The sequence below is a fragment of the Schistosoma mansoni genome, assembly GCF_000237925.1.
Source record: "Schistosoma mansoni, WGS project CABG00000000 data, supercontig 0240, strain Puerto Rico, whole genome shotgun sequence".
NCBI lineage: Eukaryota > Metazoa > Platyhelminthes > Trematoda > Strigeidida > Schistosomatidae > Schistosoma > Schistosoma mansoni.
In genome coordinates, this window is record NW_017386104.1 from 16,267 (window position 1) to 34,479 (window position 18,213).

The window sequence follows — 18,213 nt, forward strand, 5'->3', positions numbered from 1 at the left end:
GTCCCATAATAGGACGAAACGGCCGTCCATTGTTTTCCATGATGATCTAGCTTCAATTGACTCACTCTTTCAACTATTTGTTTATCTCTCGGTTGGAAGTTATATGTTGTCTAATTATAAAATGTGTTTTATATTTGATAATAATATATTTATCACTGGTTTATAGTTAAAATGGCAAAATGAAACTAAAATTTTTTAAAGTTTCTTATATTTTTAAGTGTAACAAAGGAAAAATAGGTTTCTTTTCAAACTGGAACCCTAAAAAAACTGATTCGATCAACACTGTTTTCTGTTTTCCTATGTTTGTTGTATGCTAATGAGAAATAAGGAAGTACCTAAACGATGGTTTAATGATCAACGTATAGCTTCGAAGTATTCAGACCCTACCCAATCTACGTACTTTTGGTCACATTAGAGGCAATCACAACGACACAACTTCAAGCATTCTTTATCTTTCTCTAGATTTTAAGTCTTAATATTGCTTCATACACACCTTCCCAAAACCAATTTTCAGTCTTTTTCATTATTATTGGTACATTATTCCGATCCTTTTTGCTATTCATCTTGCTGTTATTATGATATGGCAACTTGAGCTTACGTACGTTTGTTCTAGGTCCTAAGTTGATTACAATTTACTGAATAACTCTATCGGAAAATTGTGTAGATACAAAAATTTTGTCTAGCAGAAAAATCGTTATGAAAGAGTAATTTTTCAAAGTGGATTTCTAAAAAGGAATGAGAAGGAATTTTATACATATATAATCAATTATCAATGAATGAATGGAGAAAATAAATTCATTGGTGAATTATTTCAGCATGCAAATCATGAATGATGAACAGAAAGAAAAATGTTTATAGAATAAGTTATTCTTGTATATTCACTAAAATACAAACATTGTTTATCTGAATAAATGAAAATTAACCCTACTAAACAATTATTTGTTATGATGATTACTTGATACAGTGACTGTATTACTACCATCGATTACTGTTGTACGAATAGATCTTGTGAATAGTTCTGTGAAAGATGCTAGGAAACTGGAAAATATTTTTTTTTCAAATATACAAAAAGGAATACTAAAGTAGTTATTTAAAGCAACAACAGTAGAATATAATATTCAAGTATGCATGAATAAAGTTTATGCACTAAAGTGAATTCACTGACGTTGGAAATGTGTTATAACTCAGAATTGCATGGTAGTGTGGGGAGTGTTATATATGAAAGGTCATGAGAACGACCCCTGATGGGTTCATCAGTGCGTACTTTCTCGGAATCCCGACGAAAAATCTGTCCGACAAACTGTGATTTCTAATAGTTATCCATGCAATATCAGTCCCAAATTTTACAGGAATTATTTTTTAGTTGTTATGTGAAGGCTTTCAAATAAGGTGAATGAGTTGATGAGGCCAATATCCTTCATCGAAAAAGGTAACTGTCACATGTGCTACACATCACCCGTCAACACCTAGCTATAAGCGTCAAGTTGGCTAGCCTAGGAATGGGTTTGTAGGAAAACTATAGGTAGAAAAACTAAGACACGAGATAGATCTATGAAGTCTTTGAACATTGAACTGAGCCGTACCTATAGGTGTCGACTACCTGGTTGGGTTTATCTTACTTTCATTTCTGACTATCACTATCATTTCATATTTTTCACCTCTAGAATTCATCCCTTCCTTTTGAACAGTATTTTCTGATGCTTAGTCTTTCTCATTATCATTGATACAACTATTATTTAGATTTTGTTCTATTCTTTCTGTCAAATTTACCTAGCCGCGTTGATACGGTATGGGAACAACTAAGGTTAACACATTTGTGCCAGGCTCTATGTTGATTATAACTGATTGAGTCCACTAATTATTAGTCAGAGGAATAACACTATTGGATAAGTAAACAGAAAAATTACCTGAATAGTTGGCAAAAGCATTCTGTACAATTTTTATCAAATGGTTTACGTAAACCACTACTTGTATAAATAAACTCCTTTGATGTACTCAATAAACATCTACCAGAACGTATAAATACATAATATACTCCAAATCCAATAATAGGTAAAATCACAAAGAAAAGGATGCATATCACAACAAGTAATGTATTATCCTTGATCCCTTGATAGTAAAAAGAAAATAAATATGTAAGATGAGTTTAGATGGTGGATATATAAGTGATTTCATAAAATCGGTAGGTGCTCAATTTTCACACTAATCAACAATTAATGTAAGTGTATTATGACAAAGTTGCTAAATTAAGGTTGGAGAATTGTGCTGTTTAGTTCCTTTAATTTATATCAAGTATTTTTATTGTCCAAGAAAATCACATTTGCCAATATGAGGTCTACACTATTACCACAGTCTAATGATACTACTTCGTTTCTCAAAAACAACTGAATAGAGAGAAATTAAAAGCTTTTGATTTCTTGAAAGAAGTTTAGTACTTTATCTATTAAGCAGTGTCTAATATAGATAACCACATACAGTCACTAAACTCCACAATGTTTTTTCAATATCATTTTAGCTACTTAAATGGACGCAAGTAGTTAGACAGTATATCATCAATTATTTGTGTTAATGCATACAAAGATTAAACTACAGTGAAAACTAAGTTTCCGGCGAGTTACAATTTTGTTTTACTTGCTCGGCATTCTGATGCATAATTGTTTGAAACCTCAAAATGATCATTATTCAAACGTATTAAAGTTTACTGCATTCTACTCAAGACATTGCGAAAATGGACGATTTATACTAATCGGAACGGGTTTTGTGGAGATTTCAGTATTTTCATATTTGAAATCATGAGTCAATTGAAGTTAGACCGCCAAGGATTTATACTAACTCTAGACAGTCAGATGAATTATAAATATATTTTTGGGATATCCCAACGATTAGAAAATTGTGTTTTTGACGTTTCGTGACTTAATGTAAGCCACTTCTTTAGAGTAAATAACCAGACTGACTGAGCATCAGTGGTAAAGCAAGTTGATGTGGACACTTATTTTAATTTTATGCTGTTGACAAGTGACCGGTTAATTGATAATTATGGGTTGTTTGTCTTCACTTAAATATCTGTTGTCTAGTTAAACAACTGACAAAATATTTCATTTTTCACAAGTTTGTCGTTGTTAGTGTTTTTTAAAAATTACGAACTATTTTCAGTTAACGCTGGACGAAATGAAAAACGGATTAGTTTTTTTCCTTCAGATTAATATTAACGTTTTTTTGAACTAATAAACTTACTACTTATTGGAGGTGGTCCACTGTCTACACTGCCACCATTTCCGTCTTCTTCACAGTAAGGCGGTTTATAACCGGGTGAACAATGACAATGTCCTAAATTATTACAAATCTGTAATAAAGGTATTTGGAAATTAAAAAAGCAGAGGAATTTAAACACACAACTCAGTGGTAAAAGATTAATAAAGAAGCAAAGTGATCGATACTAGAATAGTAAATAAAACACGAACATTGACTGATCACTAAGATATGACTAGTGCGTCATGTTTGCTTGATCATTAGTACCAACGGAATTTTATCGGTGAAAATGCAGACGAAATCGCTCAATAGTAACGCCTAAGGACCGTGAAACTAAATGAATCCCTAATGATTCTCTCAAGGTTGTATGCATGTCTTGTTAACGAATGGCGACCAGCATGAAACTAAGGTCTATGGATCCCTACCAACTGCTTACAGCCATCGAACAATAGAATAAATGGTATCGAAATTCCCTAATATAATATAAACACATAAATTAAGTGTTTTCATCAGTGTTGCTAAACCGGATGAAAGATTCAGTAGACACCCAGCTTCGAGATCAACAGTCCGGATCCCGTAAGGATCGGTTGTACACAGATCATATTGAGACACTAAGGATCATCGTTGGGCAATCAATTGGATGGAACTCGTCACCATACACCGACTTCTATGACTATGAGAAAGCATTTGTCAGTGTGGATAGGAGGACTTTATGGAAACTTCTTTGATTTTACGGTGCACCTGAGAAAGTCACCAATATCATCTGGAATTCATACGACGGACTACACTGCAAATGGTGCATGGAGGACAGCTGACAGTTGCATTCGAAGTGAGGACCGGAGTCAGACAAGACTACTTTTTCTCCTCCTTTCTCTTTCTTCCAGTGGTTGATTGGATTATGAAGACCTGGACATCTGAGGCGAAGCACGGAGTACAATGGACATCTTGGATGCAACTAGACGATTTGGACTTGACAGATGTCTCAACACTTCTATCCCATACACACGAACATATCCAGGTCAAGACAACCAGTATAGCAGCAGCTTTTACAGCAGTAGGCTTCAACATACATAAGGGAAAAAGCAATATACTGAAATGCAAAATGGAGAACATCAACCAAATTAAACTTGATGGAGAAACTCTGGAAGACGTGAATCTTTTACGTGTTTGGCCTCAGTAACATTTCGGCAACTAACTAGAACTCATGAAGAGCCTGTCTGAGAAAACTAGTCTGGTTTCAGACCTAGACGTGGGTGTATAAACCAAATATTCATCTTCTGGGAGGTTCTGGGACATAGACATACTTTTCGGCCCCCAGTTACAAGTGGATTCCTTGAGCTTAAGGCGGCGTTCAACCCTGTTGGTCGTGAGGTTCTGTGTCAGTGTCTGTCACTGAATGGTGTGCCGGAGAAGCACATTAACCGTGTACAGGTTCTACTCGAACACTGCTGGTGGAGTCAGAGTTTATGGTGAACTGCTATCATCATCCGTTACTTCAAGTGGTGTTCGTCAGGGTCTTCCGCTTTTCCCATTTTTATTTAACTTTGTCATAGATGTGCTTTTAGAGATAACACTCTCCTCGTCCGACTTTTCAGGGATTGATTTTCTACAAGGCGGTTCAATAGTTGACTTGGAATGCACAGATGAAGTGATTCTGTTTGATGACAAAGCTGACAAAATACAGAGTCTTCTGACCACCTTAAGCAACAATCGAAGCATGTTTGGGATATGATTCTCTCATTCAAAATGTAAAGTATTACTTCACTATTGGTTCACGTTGTCACTTGAATTAATGACACAGAATGGAGTAGTTGAACACATCCATCAATTTACTTATCTTGGGAGTCTCGTCAGTACTGATGGTCTGTTGTCTGATAAAATCTCGGGACCAATACAGAAGACTATTGGCTTTTGTCAACTTGCGTCACTTGTGGCGTAGGCGAGAAATACGTCTCCCGACCAAAGGAGGGAGTTTGTTGTGTAGCAGTTCGTTCCGTTTTACTTTATTAATTTGAAAAATGCCATTTAGAATGGAGGATAATCGTAGGTTACTGGCATTCAATCACAGATGTCTACGAAGCGTTGTTCGTGTACTTTGAGACCATGGAGGCAGAAATTAAAAGAATGAATAAAGATTGGAGACAACTGGTGAGGAGAGCCTAAGACAGAGTTGGCAAGACAATCCTGGTTGGCGGCCTATGCTCCACGAGTGGAACAGACCGCAATCGTTGTTAGATAATGAAAAATTACTGCTCATTCGGCTTTTCCTACTTGAATATTTTGAAACGTGGATATCATGAGCTTTATGTAATTGAAAAATTGTGGTTAGCTGTGAAATTAAGAACGAATGTTTCGTCCTACTTGAGGCTCATAGGCTGATTGTATGTGCCTGCATCCCATGTAACCCTAGTGTCTTTTGCCCGATATACATATCACGAGAAAAAAATGATTACATGGTGTTTTTTGCTTAGTCCAATGTGAAATAATATTTTTTGGATTTCGTTTCTTTGTCTACAGGATAGCGAATATTTTTGTATGAATAAAGAAAATTTTAAAATAATCACAATAATATCTGTTTAAGTGCTCTGGCGCGAGACTGGTAGGTTCTAGGTTCGAATGTCGCGAGGCGAGATAGTGGATGCGCACTGCCGAGGAGTCCCACAATAGGACGAGTTGGTGGTCCAGTGCTTCCAGGTTTTCCTTGGTGGTCTAGCTTCAATTGACTCATGATTTCAACTATGAAAATTATATTATTACTAATAATAATGAATTTCAATATTGAGTTAATTTATCTACAAGCAATGATCCATAATACATTATATTTTTTTAAAAAAAGGAGTAATATTTAACTAACAATAAACTTACGCCATGACCATTGCAATAGCACGAATACAGAGGACGAACAATATCGATTGATTTACAAGAACCATTATAGCAAAACTAAAAAAAGAAAAGAATGAGATATTTGGTCAATATTTCTGAGAAACTAAGCAATAAGATATGATCATATTATTATTCGAATGTTGAACTTAATAAGTTTTTAACTGTATCATCAATCAAAGTGTGGATGAGAAAATAATTTGGAAAAAAACCCAACTTAATAGGATCAGAAGAGGATTATCGATTAGTATAAGGATATATATATATATATATATATATATATCAGTGAAACTCGAATGTGAAATAATCAGTTAGTTAAGCAATTTAAGGAGTTTGTTTTTTCCACTCATTCAAGATAAAGTCCATTTTTTCGTGTGGGCACCCGAACCCGAAGGTCAGTGATGTTACACAACAAAGGTTGACTTTTGAATCAATGAAATTCAAACAATTAAATTTAGAAATCCATGGATAACTACAATTAATTTTAGCAATTGTATTTTTAAAGATATTATTATAACGTTATTAAACTTACGCCTCGAGAACAAGGTGTCCCATCAGGAACCATGCCAGCATCTTGCGTATTTGCTGAATAAAGTCCAACACCTGCACCATTCGCATTAATTTGAACTAAGTTATTCACGTCCCAAGTGGCAGTATCTGAAGCTGGCCAAACTGGATCATAAACTAGTGCAGAACATGATCGACCAGATGAGTGAATAACACGTGTTTGTGACTGAATCCAACCAAGAAGCATAGCTTTTTCATTTTGATGATGACACCATAATCGTCCACAGGATGTATCATGCCTGAACGAAAAGAAAAACTATTTCTTTTGAAAAATTCTCTAACTTGGTAGAGAAATGAAATAAGCTAAAATAATCATTAAATATGAAGTGAATACTATTTAACGGAGAATTTTTGCGACGATATCACTTATTGATACTGTACGGTAATGCCAACAGTGATTTAACATATATATCAGCCTAAACAAAAAAGGGCGTAATTAATTCATCAAGTTTTTCAGGATTTCACGCCTTGAATTTCTTCGAATACAAAACTTGAACTGGTAGCAGTACACAGAATGTCAAGATACATATTGAAAGTTTCATCTGGTGACCTTTATACTAATAGTATTCTCACAACAATATAGTCTCAATGATTTACACGTATATTATTGCAAAACTAAGGAAACAACGTGGATATAGACAAATTGGTATGACTCATGGTTTTGGATACAAACAGTTAATAAAAAAACAATTCACTACCATTTTTTTTATTTGACTAGCACAGAGGTTATTAACGCTTCTTTCTGTAAAGAATATTTCCGCCAAAGGGGTGGGCCAATTAGAGTCCAAAAGCTTACTTTCTAGTTTAAACACGGAATTCAAAGATAGATGATTTTTATCGGTCCGAGTATACTCCATAGGCAAATTAATCACAATCGAGAACATGACTTCTAGGTTTTTGTGTGAAATTGAAAAATTATGGATAACAAGACGTAGAAATACTTTCGTGTACTGTTTAGAATGTTTAAAATGATAACGAAAAGTGATTCTTTGCAACTAAAAAGCAAAATTAGTATTGTTAAACGTATCAAATAATTGATTCTGTCTATTGAGATTATACAGAACAGAGAAGTCGGCACTAAGCCTAAATTTTGACACTAAACCCATAATCTTGAAACAAACCTTAACCTATTGGCATTGCATTTAATAAAAGAACTAATCATATAAGGCCTCTTAAATTCCTGGTTGAAATTCACTAATCCATATGGCTACAGCGTATGTTTTCATAATAACTGATGTCGATTTACGATGAGAGTTCTAACCCTCAACCCTTGATTCTATTGATAAATACCTGACCATTAAACTCTAATAGATTTAATTCCTTCTGTGGTGTTATAGTTTGGTCGACACAAACACTCTGGCTATTGGTTGAAAAGTGACTTCGAAATCACGCCGTCATTTTAAGAGCCTGTTAAGCTCGTCCACATACTCTCATACCTTTACAGAATATTCTAACATCTATTTCATACCCAATAAAATCTTAATCCATGTTAGAAAAGAAAATGAACATCCCTAACAAACATAAATAGCCCTCATCAATCGAAGTTCGATTGAATGGTACACCCTGTTAAATGAAGAATAGGGTATACAACACACTTTACATGTCATCTATCTAAGCAATTCGATGAATGTATTTATTAATCAATCAGATTACATTTTAATTCATAATATATTGGTTGCATGAATCTTCACATTGATGTTTATCATTCAAATTGATCAGTCTCTTTTGGTATATGTGGATCCTGTGCGGTTGTCAGTAAGTCACAAGCATTTTAACGCGATGGCGTTTGAAGCGAAAGGTACCGGATTCAAGTCCCGGAACGAATAACAGCTCTAGGGTACAGGTACATCCAGCCGAAGAGTACCAAACAGAACGAAATGTGCGTCCTGGATTTTATACGTAGGAATAAAGGACCTATGAATTTACCCTAAATTTCTAACTGAAATTTATTAATTAAGACCAATCTACCCCTAAAATAACAATAAAATCAATTCGAGAATAATGAATTACAAGAAAAAAAAGAATATGAACTACAAAAATTACCATGTTTCACAAGCTATTCCTGTCCATGTTTTCACTTCTTCCCATCGATTTTTAGATAATGGTCGGTGTACGCCACAATTTGCTACAGAATCGACATTAGACTTTCTACTCTTTACTTCATTTTCATAAAAGCAATGTTTATCAGCAAGTCTGGCAGTTTTACCCCATAATACACGACACCAACCATCTGCTTCACGACAACCACCACGAATACAATGGGCCTTTAATAATGAAAAAAAATCGACAGAAAATAATTACAAATTCTCTTTAAAAAAATCAAACGTTGTGTGCTTCTGGAATAATGAATGAGTAATGACGAAGGAGAAATCTCAAATACTTTGTTAACATTTTGTCAGTCCATGCATTAGGTGTAACGTAGATTTTTCGGTAAACAAGGTAAAGGTGTAGTGAAATGTTATTTCACTACTACAATACTAAAAATAGATTAATTGGAGGCTAAGATGCTTAAAAGAAAAGAAGATAGCAACCAATTTACACTCAGAAACAATCATATGATAAGAATGATAACAATAGTGATGCATCGATTGATTTCAAGGAGAATTTCTTCTGGAAATTATTTCATAATGACGACGGTTAGATTTGTAGAGTAGAAAAGAGAATAAATATTGGCCTAAGATGAATTATCAGCCCATAAGGAAACGCTGGATAATTTAAAAAACCATTAACAATAAGAAAAAGTAAAATAACGGTGAAACAACATCTTTTATCTAAATAATTAATGCTCACACCTCAAATGATTCTTCGTAGTAAAGGAAAAAAGTCAAGTTTACGTGTTATTGGTGCAGATAATATTCCGAGTTATGGTTATCACCCTATAGAACTTTCATCACTACAATCTACAGTAGCAACAACCCAATGACTAATAAAATCACCTGAGAACAAAATCTATCCTGAAGAGCGAAAACACGTTGCACGGAAAAATACTTGATGATTGCTTTTCTAAATGATGGCTACCCAACCAACTAAAAAAATACCGATCGAACCCATCAGCGAAAAACGAAATGAAATATAAAAAAACGACACACGGATTATCCTATGATATATAAAGAACAGATCAGAAATTACAACAAGATTATTGATGGAATCCGGAAAAGGTATTGCGTATAAACCGACAAATTCATTAGAATCAATCTTATGCACAGTAAAGGACAATATTGGATACACACTCGACTGAGAAAATATTGAGATTTCAGATAAAGTGAAGAACAGAAAATTTCTAAAAGCTTGGGACTAAGATCAATCAACAGTCAATAGACACGTTGAAATTGACCCAACTCATGAACCAATTGGAGATATCACAGATAAATATATGATTAAGAACCAGGTCAAAGAGGGAGACAATCAAAATAAATATTCAATGACAGGATATAGATTATTAACAACCAATCACACTTACAGTCTACAGCATAAGCTGTGAGTTACATGTGCAGAAATTTGAATGGCTCATTTCTGCCTGAAGTATGCGCTAATGATGTTATTCAGAAGAACAATGAAAGTTTAACAATTAAAACATGCAGTTCAGAGAATGAGACCTCGCCAACAAAATTGTTAACAAACATCTATTTTTACTGTGTAACTCAGTTTTTTTACCTAATAGTTTTCTGTCAAAACATTGACCTTTCACTAATTTGTGCGAAATTAAAATCATACAGAAAATTTACATGATTAGTCGGACGAATAACTAACGAAATCTTATAAAAATGAACTGACTCTTATTCATTTTGATGTTATCTTGTTTTTAAACCAAATAATATCTAACGGTCAATTAAAACCGATTATTTGTGTATTTCATGTAGAAAGGAACATCCGTCATAAAACTAATGGATTTCTACAAACTAATTTTATCACTGTATTTCGTACAGCTATTTATAGCATCACACTTATTCTACGTGGTAACTGGCTGACTGACACTTATTCTAACAGGAATCTGATTGTTTGTGCACTTTTTCGTAGGGATTTTGATTAGTCAGTGAGACTAGGGACCGTAATTAAGGAATTTTCCACAGTTTCTCCAATGCCGTACTCGTAATCAAAGGTTACAGAAAGAAAAGCTTTTTTTGAAGTATGATTCTAATGAATAACCACTTTGATTTTAATCTCATTGTTCAAACAACTCAAAAATGCAAAGTATAATCAGAAGGGGTTTTATGGAGATTTCAGTATTTTCACAGTTGAAATCACGAGTCAGTTGAAGTTAGACATTAACACCATCGGATGCCGGATCGGTGGTCTATCGGTTAAGTGCCCTGGTAGGTCCTAGGTTCGAATCTCACGAGGTGCGATCGTGGAAACGCACTGCTGAGGAGTCCCACAATAAGACGAGTTGGCCGTCCAGTGCTTCCAGGTTTTCCATGGTCGTCTAGCTTCAATTGACTCGTGATTTCAACTATGAAAATGCAAGGTATGTTAATGAACTTATTTGCAACAGCGTTTCTAGTAATAAATATATTCAATTACCCACTAAGATTTATGATGAAATCTGTTTGGATTTCTGGTCTTAGTTTAGTTTTTAATCAAACACATCACCCATTTTTTTGCGATGGTGATTAAAAGAAATAGCAAACAGAATTATATTCATACACATAATGACTAAAACACTTTTGATGAATAGGGAATTCTGAAAAATATAATATTTGAGAGAAAACGTTAGAAATATGCAAATGTACAACGTGATTCCGATGTATTTTAAGATAAACAGCATGCCAATAGGGACTATATGGACATATACACATCTAGTTATCAATATATACATATAACTAGACGTCTGTTGTTTTTAGAGATCAATTCGATTGGAAAATACAAGTGTTTTGTCACCGACTGACGTCACCTGGAAAACCTACTGAAAGTGAGAAAGTACTGGATATTTGTTCCATTCTAGAATAGAACCTAAAAACATTGATCAGACAGATATATTATGGCAATAAAACTCGTATTTTCTAAGCATTCAACATATGAATATTTAAAGCATATTTACAAAAACATTTCAAACAGTAGATAGCTGCCAGTTATGTTCATCTGTAAACGTTTACGATCAGTGTTTTTTCGTAACATTTCTTTTTACTGCTGAATACATTTGATGCATGAATGTTGTAGCGATCGCCTATTGTTTCTCTAAGAGAGAGAGAAAGTAGAGTAGTAAAATCTACCAACCAACTTCATGACACTTCTTGAGTATCGCAGTAATTAAACTCCGGATAGGTTATATGTAAGTGTGTAAGTAAGATTGGTCGACATATATAATAAATAATTGAAACAGATCTAAAATAAGAAATTTAATGGGAATGAATATACATCTTGAAAAATAGTGGGCTAAAAGTTCGGACAGGCCTTCATGTCAAACTGTGACTAGTTGAAGTGATATATTCTAATAAATACCGACCCTGCACTTTTCGATCAAACTCCGTTAAAATTAGGTACTCTACTTGTCTCTGAGACGGAGTTACCAATCACTGGTTTATTAAATTGCCTAACTTTCAAATAAAATATATTAATGCTTTATTAAGGTAACTTATTTACGAAACGTTTTTCCCTACAATTGGAGGGCTTTAAGGTATACTGTTTGTGTGATGGCTACTGTTACTATTATTCGGTTGAAGAAACCGAGAAGAGTATAGTAAGGTTCAAATTAGCGATATATGTTAAAATTTGAGCAGTCTAATCGCTAAACAATTAATGCCTAACTCTTAGAGAATAAATTTTAACACAGGAGACTAGGAAAAACATACATAAACAAATAAATGATCGACTGACTGGTTAGTTTTAAATATTTTGCTTTATTTAAAAAAACCCTAAAAAAAAACAAAGTTCTGCAAACAGCATAAACTAATTGATATGAAAAGTTAGCACTGATATGACCATTTATTGTGTATCAGCAGGGAGTACACCTTTATTTTTAATGCTTAAAGTACAAAATAGTTTAACCATCGATCAGGATAATTATCGGGGAGATAAACATAACTAGAGAAAAAGAATAAAATTAGGACACAAGTCAGTTGGTGTTTGTGCTACTGAGATTATATTACTGTTATCATCCTTGTTATGACAACTGTTGTTGCCTCTTTTCATTTATATAGAGAAGTGAACCATAAAAGATGTCACATAACAAACACATCTAGTTTAACATTTATGGTTAAATTTGTAGTACGCAATTTGCCAGAGATTGACGTCAGCTGGAACATTAAAAAACGGAGAGCACCGACACGGTATAACACTAATCAGATAAATTTTATAGAATCTATACGTCGATAATATATTACTTTGCTTACTATGAGACGAGATGTTGAACTTTAAGTAAGAAGTTGTGACCGGTGAAGTTCAGATATATTACAAGTGAAACAGTAATCAACAATGATATTGGACGATTGTCGCATTATATTATAAATTGATTGGAATTGGAGATATGTATCATTGGATGTCGATTTAGTGATTTAATGTTTGAGGGTCCTCAGCGAAGGCTGAATGTTGTGAGTTAGACCCTTGAGAGGAGCTGTAGGTGCTTATGCTTGAGATGTCTAACACTACGATCAAATCTTTATAAATCTCCATAACCAGAACAAGCACACAACTCATATGTATATATACAACACAACAATGTCGTTGAAAAACGTCACAAAATAGCGTGGTGAAAGAGAAAACAGACCAATGAAATTTAGGGTCGTTACAGGTGGAAAACATGGGCTGATTGTAAAAATGGGCGCTTTTGGTGCGAAAATGAGAAATTCAGATTTCTAAAACAAAATTATAGAAACGATAAGTTTAACAAGTAATTTCTGGAGATCTAGCATCCCCAGCAATTTTTTGTTTAGAAATTCTTCGAAAGTTCAACAAGAACACCATAGAATTTAAATCGATCAATAACAGCAAGATAGAACGAGTAAAAACATGGCAAATAACATAATAATAAAGATAGGCTTTTACACTCAGTTGATCCAATAACGAATGAAACGATTAAACACTAAAGTTTAAGTTCGTGTTAATTGTGAAAACTATGGGCACTCAGTCGTACAGTAAATTATTAAGGCCATTAAGAAATGAATAGTTTAAATATAATGCCAATAATTTATGGAGATAAATAGGATATACATTTACGGGAAGTTCAGAGAAATGATCATATTTAAGACGGAACATAGACCATCCATTTTATAATATGGTAAAATAATATGTATACCAAGTAAGTGGTAGTTATATTCATAAGATACACAACATTAGGAAACTGTTTATAACTAGTTTGATAATACCAACACTATTCTTTAAATTAACCCTCTCAATGCAAAATTTGTGTAATCAGTCTGATAAGTCAAACCTTAAACAATAATACTAAATTATCCCAAGTGCGGACAACACCACATGGACACTACCTAAGACGCATAAAATGTAGATTTCCAGTTGCGACCACATACTATTTACCCTGATTTCCTATGCGTATACAATGTAACTGACAGGCAAACTTAGTTTGTCATTTTTATTTCCAACTTCTCCTATAATCACATTTATTCGATCTCTTTATCCTCATGAGTCATTTTTTTATTGTAGCGTTTGTGTTAACTGCTCTAATGATTGATTTATTGTCTCAATTTTTTAAAAAATGACCTAGACTTAATAATAAAATTTAGTAATTTCATGTGTTGACAACTTGTCACTTACTGTGTCATTTGCATTGCATTAATCATTTGAAGAGTGAGTGAGTTTGTACATAAAGTATTATATATTTACAATTGATTGATCACTGGATGGTGATCAATGTTATGTATGTCAGGTCCTTCTTAGTGCAGACTAAATCCTATCGATCACGTTGCAATGTGGCCACCAGTCTAGGTGACTCGAGAGAAGGTCAGTCGTGGCCCGGATAGCTCTGTGGTAACGTCTCTCACTGTGAAGCTGGATGTCACGAGGTCGAATCCCTGAGGGAGTATCAGTTCCTTGCTGACGAGTGCCAAGTAGCACGAAACCAAGGTCCAGGGTTTCCTGTTGACTATCTCTAACCACCATCTTATCTCAGTATTATATATTTTGCAATACCTTTCGGTACATGATTATTTAACATTAGAGTATTGAAACACCTGTGTATGATCCCAATGATTAGAGTCTAATATTCAAACACATGTTTATTCATATTTAAAATGATTCAGTGAGTGATTTCAAAAAAGATTAATTCCTGTTTACATTCATCTAAATTGTTTCATTCATTTGTAACAATAATAATAATAATAAAAACAACACTAACATGATCAAAATGGAAATAAATATAATTACAAATGATTATAAATACGTATTTATTTCAGCAGTAGTGGCAACAGTCGAGATGTATTTATAATTTCATGTTGAAGGCAACAAGATGAAAGTATCTTTCAGTGTTCAATTGTAAGAATTACAATAATAATAGTAATAGTAATAATAACAATCGGTAAAAAGTGTAAACAAATTCAATAATTTATATTGGCTCCATTTACAATAGAATATTATTATTACTCCTGTCTAATAATCTATGTTTATTGAAATGATTAACAAAATTTAGTTTATTTAAAGGGGTTTTCCGAAGATTACTTAAATCTGCAGGTTACTTCAGTTGTAGTGATCCTAGTTGGGGTATGATTGAGAACTAGAGAGCGATGGATAGCTGTTTCGTCCCAGTATAGGAGACATTACTATCAAGCACTGAGGTTGCACGATCCCTTAAAGAATCGAATTCAGATTATTCAGATCTCGAGAAGAACGCTGAATTATTAGAATCAGTAAGTTAGTGTCCCACAGTACAATGTCAACCAATTCACGATATCATATGACTCGATTTGCCAGAAAGTTTCCAACCTATTGATCATAACGACATCATTAATTATTTGATTAATTTTTTTGTGAGCAAAATACTTATTGTTGTTTCCTTTCGTTACTAATGATTTATTCATGAATACATTGAAAGGAAAATAAATGATTTATCTGAAAGGTAGAAACAATTGTTTTTTGATGGTGGAACAAGTGAGAATAACTGGTAGCGAATTATAAAGTGAAGTTTTAAGCTGTACGGAACTACTCAATCAAATCTACATATAAATTTGATTGGGTGTGGATTCCCTTGATCAGATATGAAATTAGCGAACTCAGTTAAAACAATTAGTCCCTTTGATAAATTTCGATAATGCAATGAGAAGACGAAGTTTATCAGAATTATGTGATATACAATACATTTCGAACAATCTGATCACACATATACTTGTTAAGACATTTTTTTAATATGAAAATTAAAAGGTCAACTAGACAGGTTAAGGTAAGAAAATAAATAAAGTACACAAAAACAATGTGATGACTGCTCTGGATAATAAATCAGCATTACCAGGGTAGGTTAAGGGTAAGAACAAATTGCTTTTGAACACATAAAGGGGGTTTCAATTTCCGTATAGCCAAGGCTTCAAAAAACCTTAGTATACGTCCTTGAAGGCTTTTGTACAACACTACAAACGCTGACTTGATGTCAACCTTATGGCCAGTTTCAACCAAATGTTTCGCAATGGAGGAAGATGTTTGTCTATCCTGTGATCTTAGTTGACCATTGGAATTCATTTGGTTCTGCAGCCATTTAGGTATGTGTTCCGTCACCCTTAATTGCAGATCACGATTGCTCCTCCCTATGTACGTGTTTCCGCACATACATGTAAATTGATATACACAATGGGATGTGACACAATCGCTTATGCGCTGTTTAGGTTTTTGGTGAAACATTGACCTTGTCTTTTCAATGATGACAAGTTGAGCTGCATAAAATGTCCTGTTTATGGCTAATTTCAGTCTCCACACACAGTCACACCATATTCTAGCAGTTACTTAGTTGAAATGTTGATTTTTTCTCACACTAAAATGTATCAAGTCTGACCTAGTAATATGCATATTGTCTAAAATAATTTCTTGTATTTAAAGTCAGTCATAAAATTAAAGCACATCACTATGACAAGTTTTACATGTCATTAATTAAGTAATATAATAATCAGAGTAATAATTTTCATTAACGACTAACAATCTGTTAAAATCTATTCAGAATAAAAGACAATACACATTTTGGAAAAATACATGGTTGATGCCTTTATTTATTCATACAATCAGATATTTAGTAAACATTAGTAAATAACTAGTGAACAAAGGAGTAGATAGAGAAATAGGTAGATAGATACATATAGAGAAAGTGAAAAACCCTTATTTCTTTTCCATGTTTATCATATAAAACACTTTTTGTACTATCTCATTTACTATTAAATGCGCGTGTGTACGTGTATGTCGATACAGGTTGACCATATTTCATGTGTATGCAAAGTATATTGATTGTCATAAAACAAAACATATATTCATTATATTTTTAGAATTTATCGGTTCACTGACAAAATTCTAAGTGATAAGGGATTTCATTAATTATAAGTTTATTTTTTAATATTTTATGTAATGATTCAAGTGTTGTAGATCACCAGAATTTGTGTAATACATAAATGAGGTCAACAATCTAACCTAAACAAATTCATTATATAAAAAATAGTCACATTCATATTACTAATTCCCAATGGTAATTCCTAGAGTTCTAGTGAGAAACTGAAACCAATGGAGTTCAGACACGTTGACGAGTGAAAGAGTTTTGAAAATATGGTTGTGTAATATGACAAGTTGACTAAAGTTAAAAATATGAATCATTAAGACGCTACCCAAATGGTTCAAAGGTTATTTAAGTGCTCATTACGAGGCCTAAAGGTCCAGGGTTCAATCCCCGGTAGGGTCATCGACACCTACTGTTAATGGATTTCACACTAGGATGAAGCAACTGTCCAGTTGATCCTGGTTTTCAATGATTGTTTAAATAAGATTAGTCAGAAACACGAGTTCTAAAATTTAAAAAGCATTACTTTTCGAATGTTTACTATGATATTAGTTCATTATAAAAGGTTTGTAATTTAACTAATCAACTACCTTGCAAAATAAAACCGACTACTAGAATAATCAATCACTACAGTTTATTAATGACTCTCTTCAATCATAGAAATAAGTGGTCAGAAAAGTCATTTAAATACGAAAATAACTACAGATATAAATCAATAGCATAAGATAGGGAATAACTGAAAAGAAAAAAACAAGAAGCGTAACCAATAATACGATGATAACCTGTTAGCCATAATGTGACAAAAAAAATTTGGATTCGGTCACATCTACGGTGTACACAACATACCTTGGGTGATATAAAACTAAAACAAAACAATCGCCTGAATATTCGCAGTTTCAAGAGATTATTTAGTTATCTTCTTGGTACAGATGACGTTATCAATAGTTTAACTTGTGGGCGTCAGATAACTGGATAATGAAACCTGTCAACTTATTTAGGACATCGAATTTTGATTGTGATATGACATATGAATCAACTGAGCCTGGAAATGTGAGTTATTCAATACAAAATCAGTATGGCTTTCATTTATTCGTGATTATTTT

At 33.4% G+C, this 18,213-nt stretch overlaps 1 protein-coding gene across 2 annotated transcripts in view; it reads right to left on the reverse strand.

Annotated features, from left to right (window-relative positions):
* Nucleotides 1-18,213, reverse strand: part of Smp_160620.1 (subfamily M12B unassigned peptidase (M12 family)) — a gene marked incomplete at both ends in the record, with an annotated part of 64,237 nt that overhangs the window by 4,207 nt on the left and 41,817 nt on the right. For both annotated transcript variants that reach the window (XM_018792608.1, XM_018792609.1), the window contains 5 exons: nucleotides 1,908-2,109; nucleotides 3,235-3,343; nucleotides 6,115-6,189; nucleotides 6,662-6,935; nucleotides 8,740-8,960. In XM_018792608.1, the coding sequence (XP_018644295.1) occupies nucleotides 1,908-2,109; nucleotides 3,235-3,343; nucleotides 6,115-6,189; nucleotides 6,662-6,935; nucleotides 8,740-8,960 (881 nt within the window). The remainder of the gene's footprint in view (nucleotides 1-1,907; nucleotides 2,110-3,234; nucleotides 3,344-6,114; nucleotides 6,190-6,661; nucleotides 6,936-8,739; nucleotides 8,961-18,213) is intronic.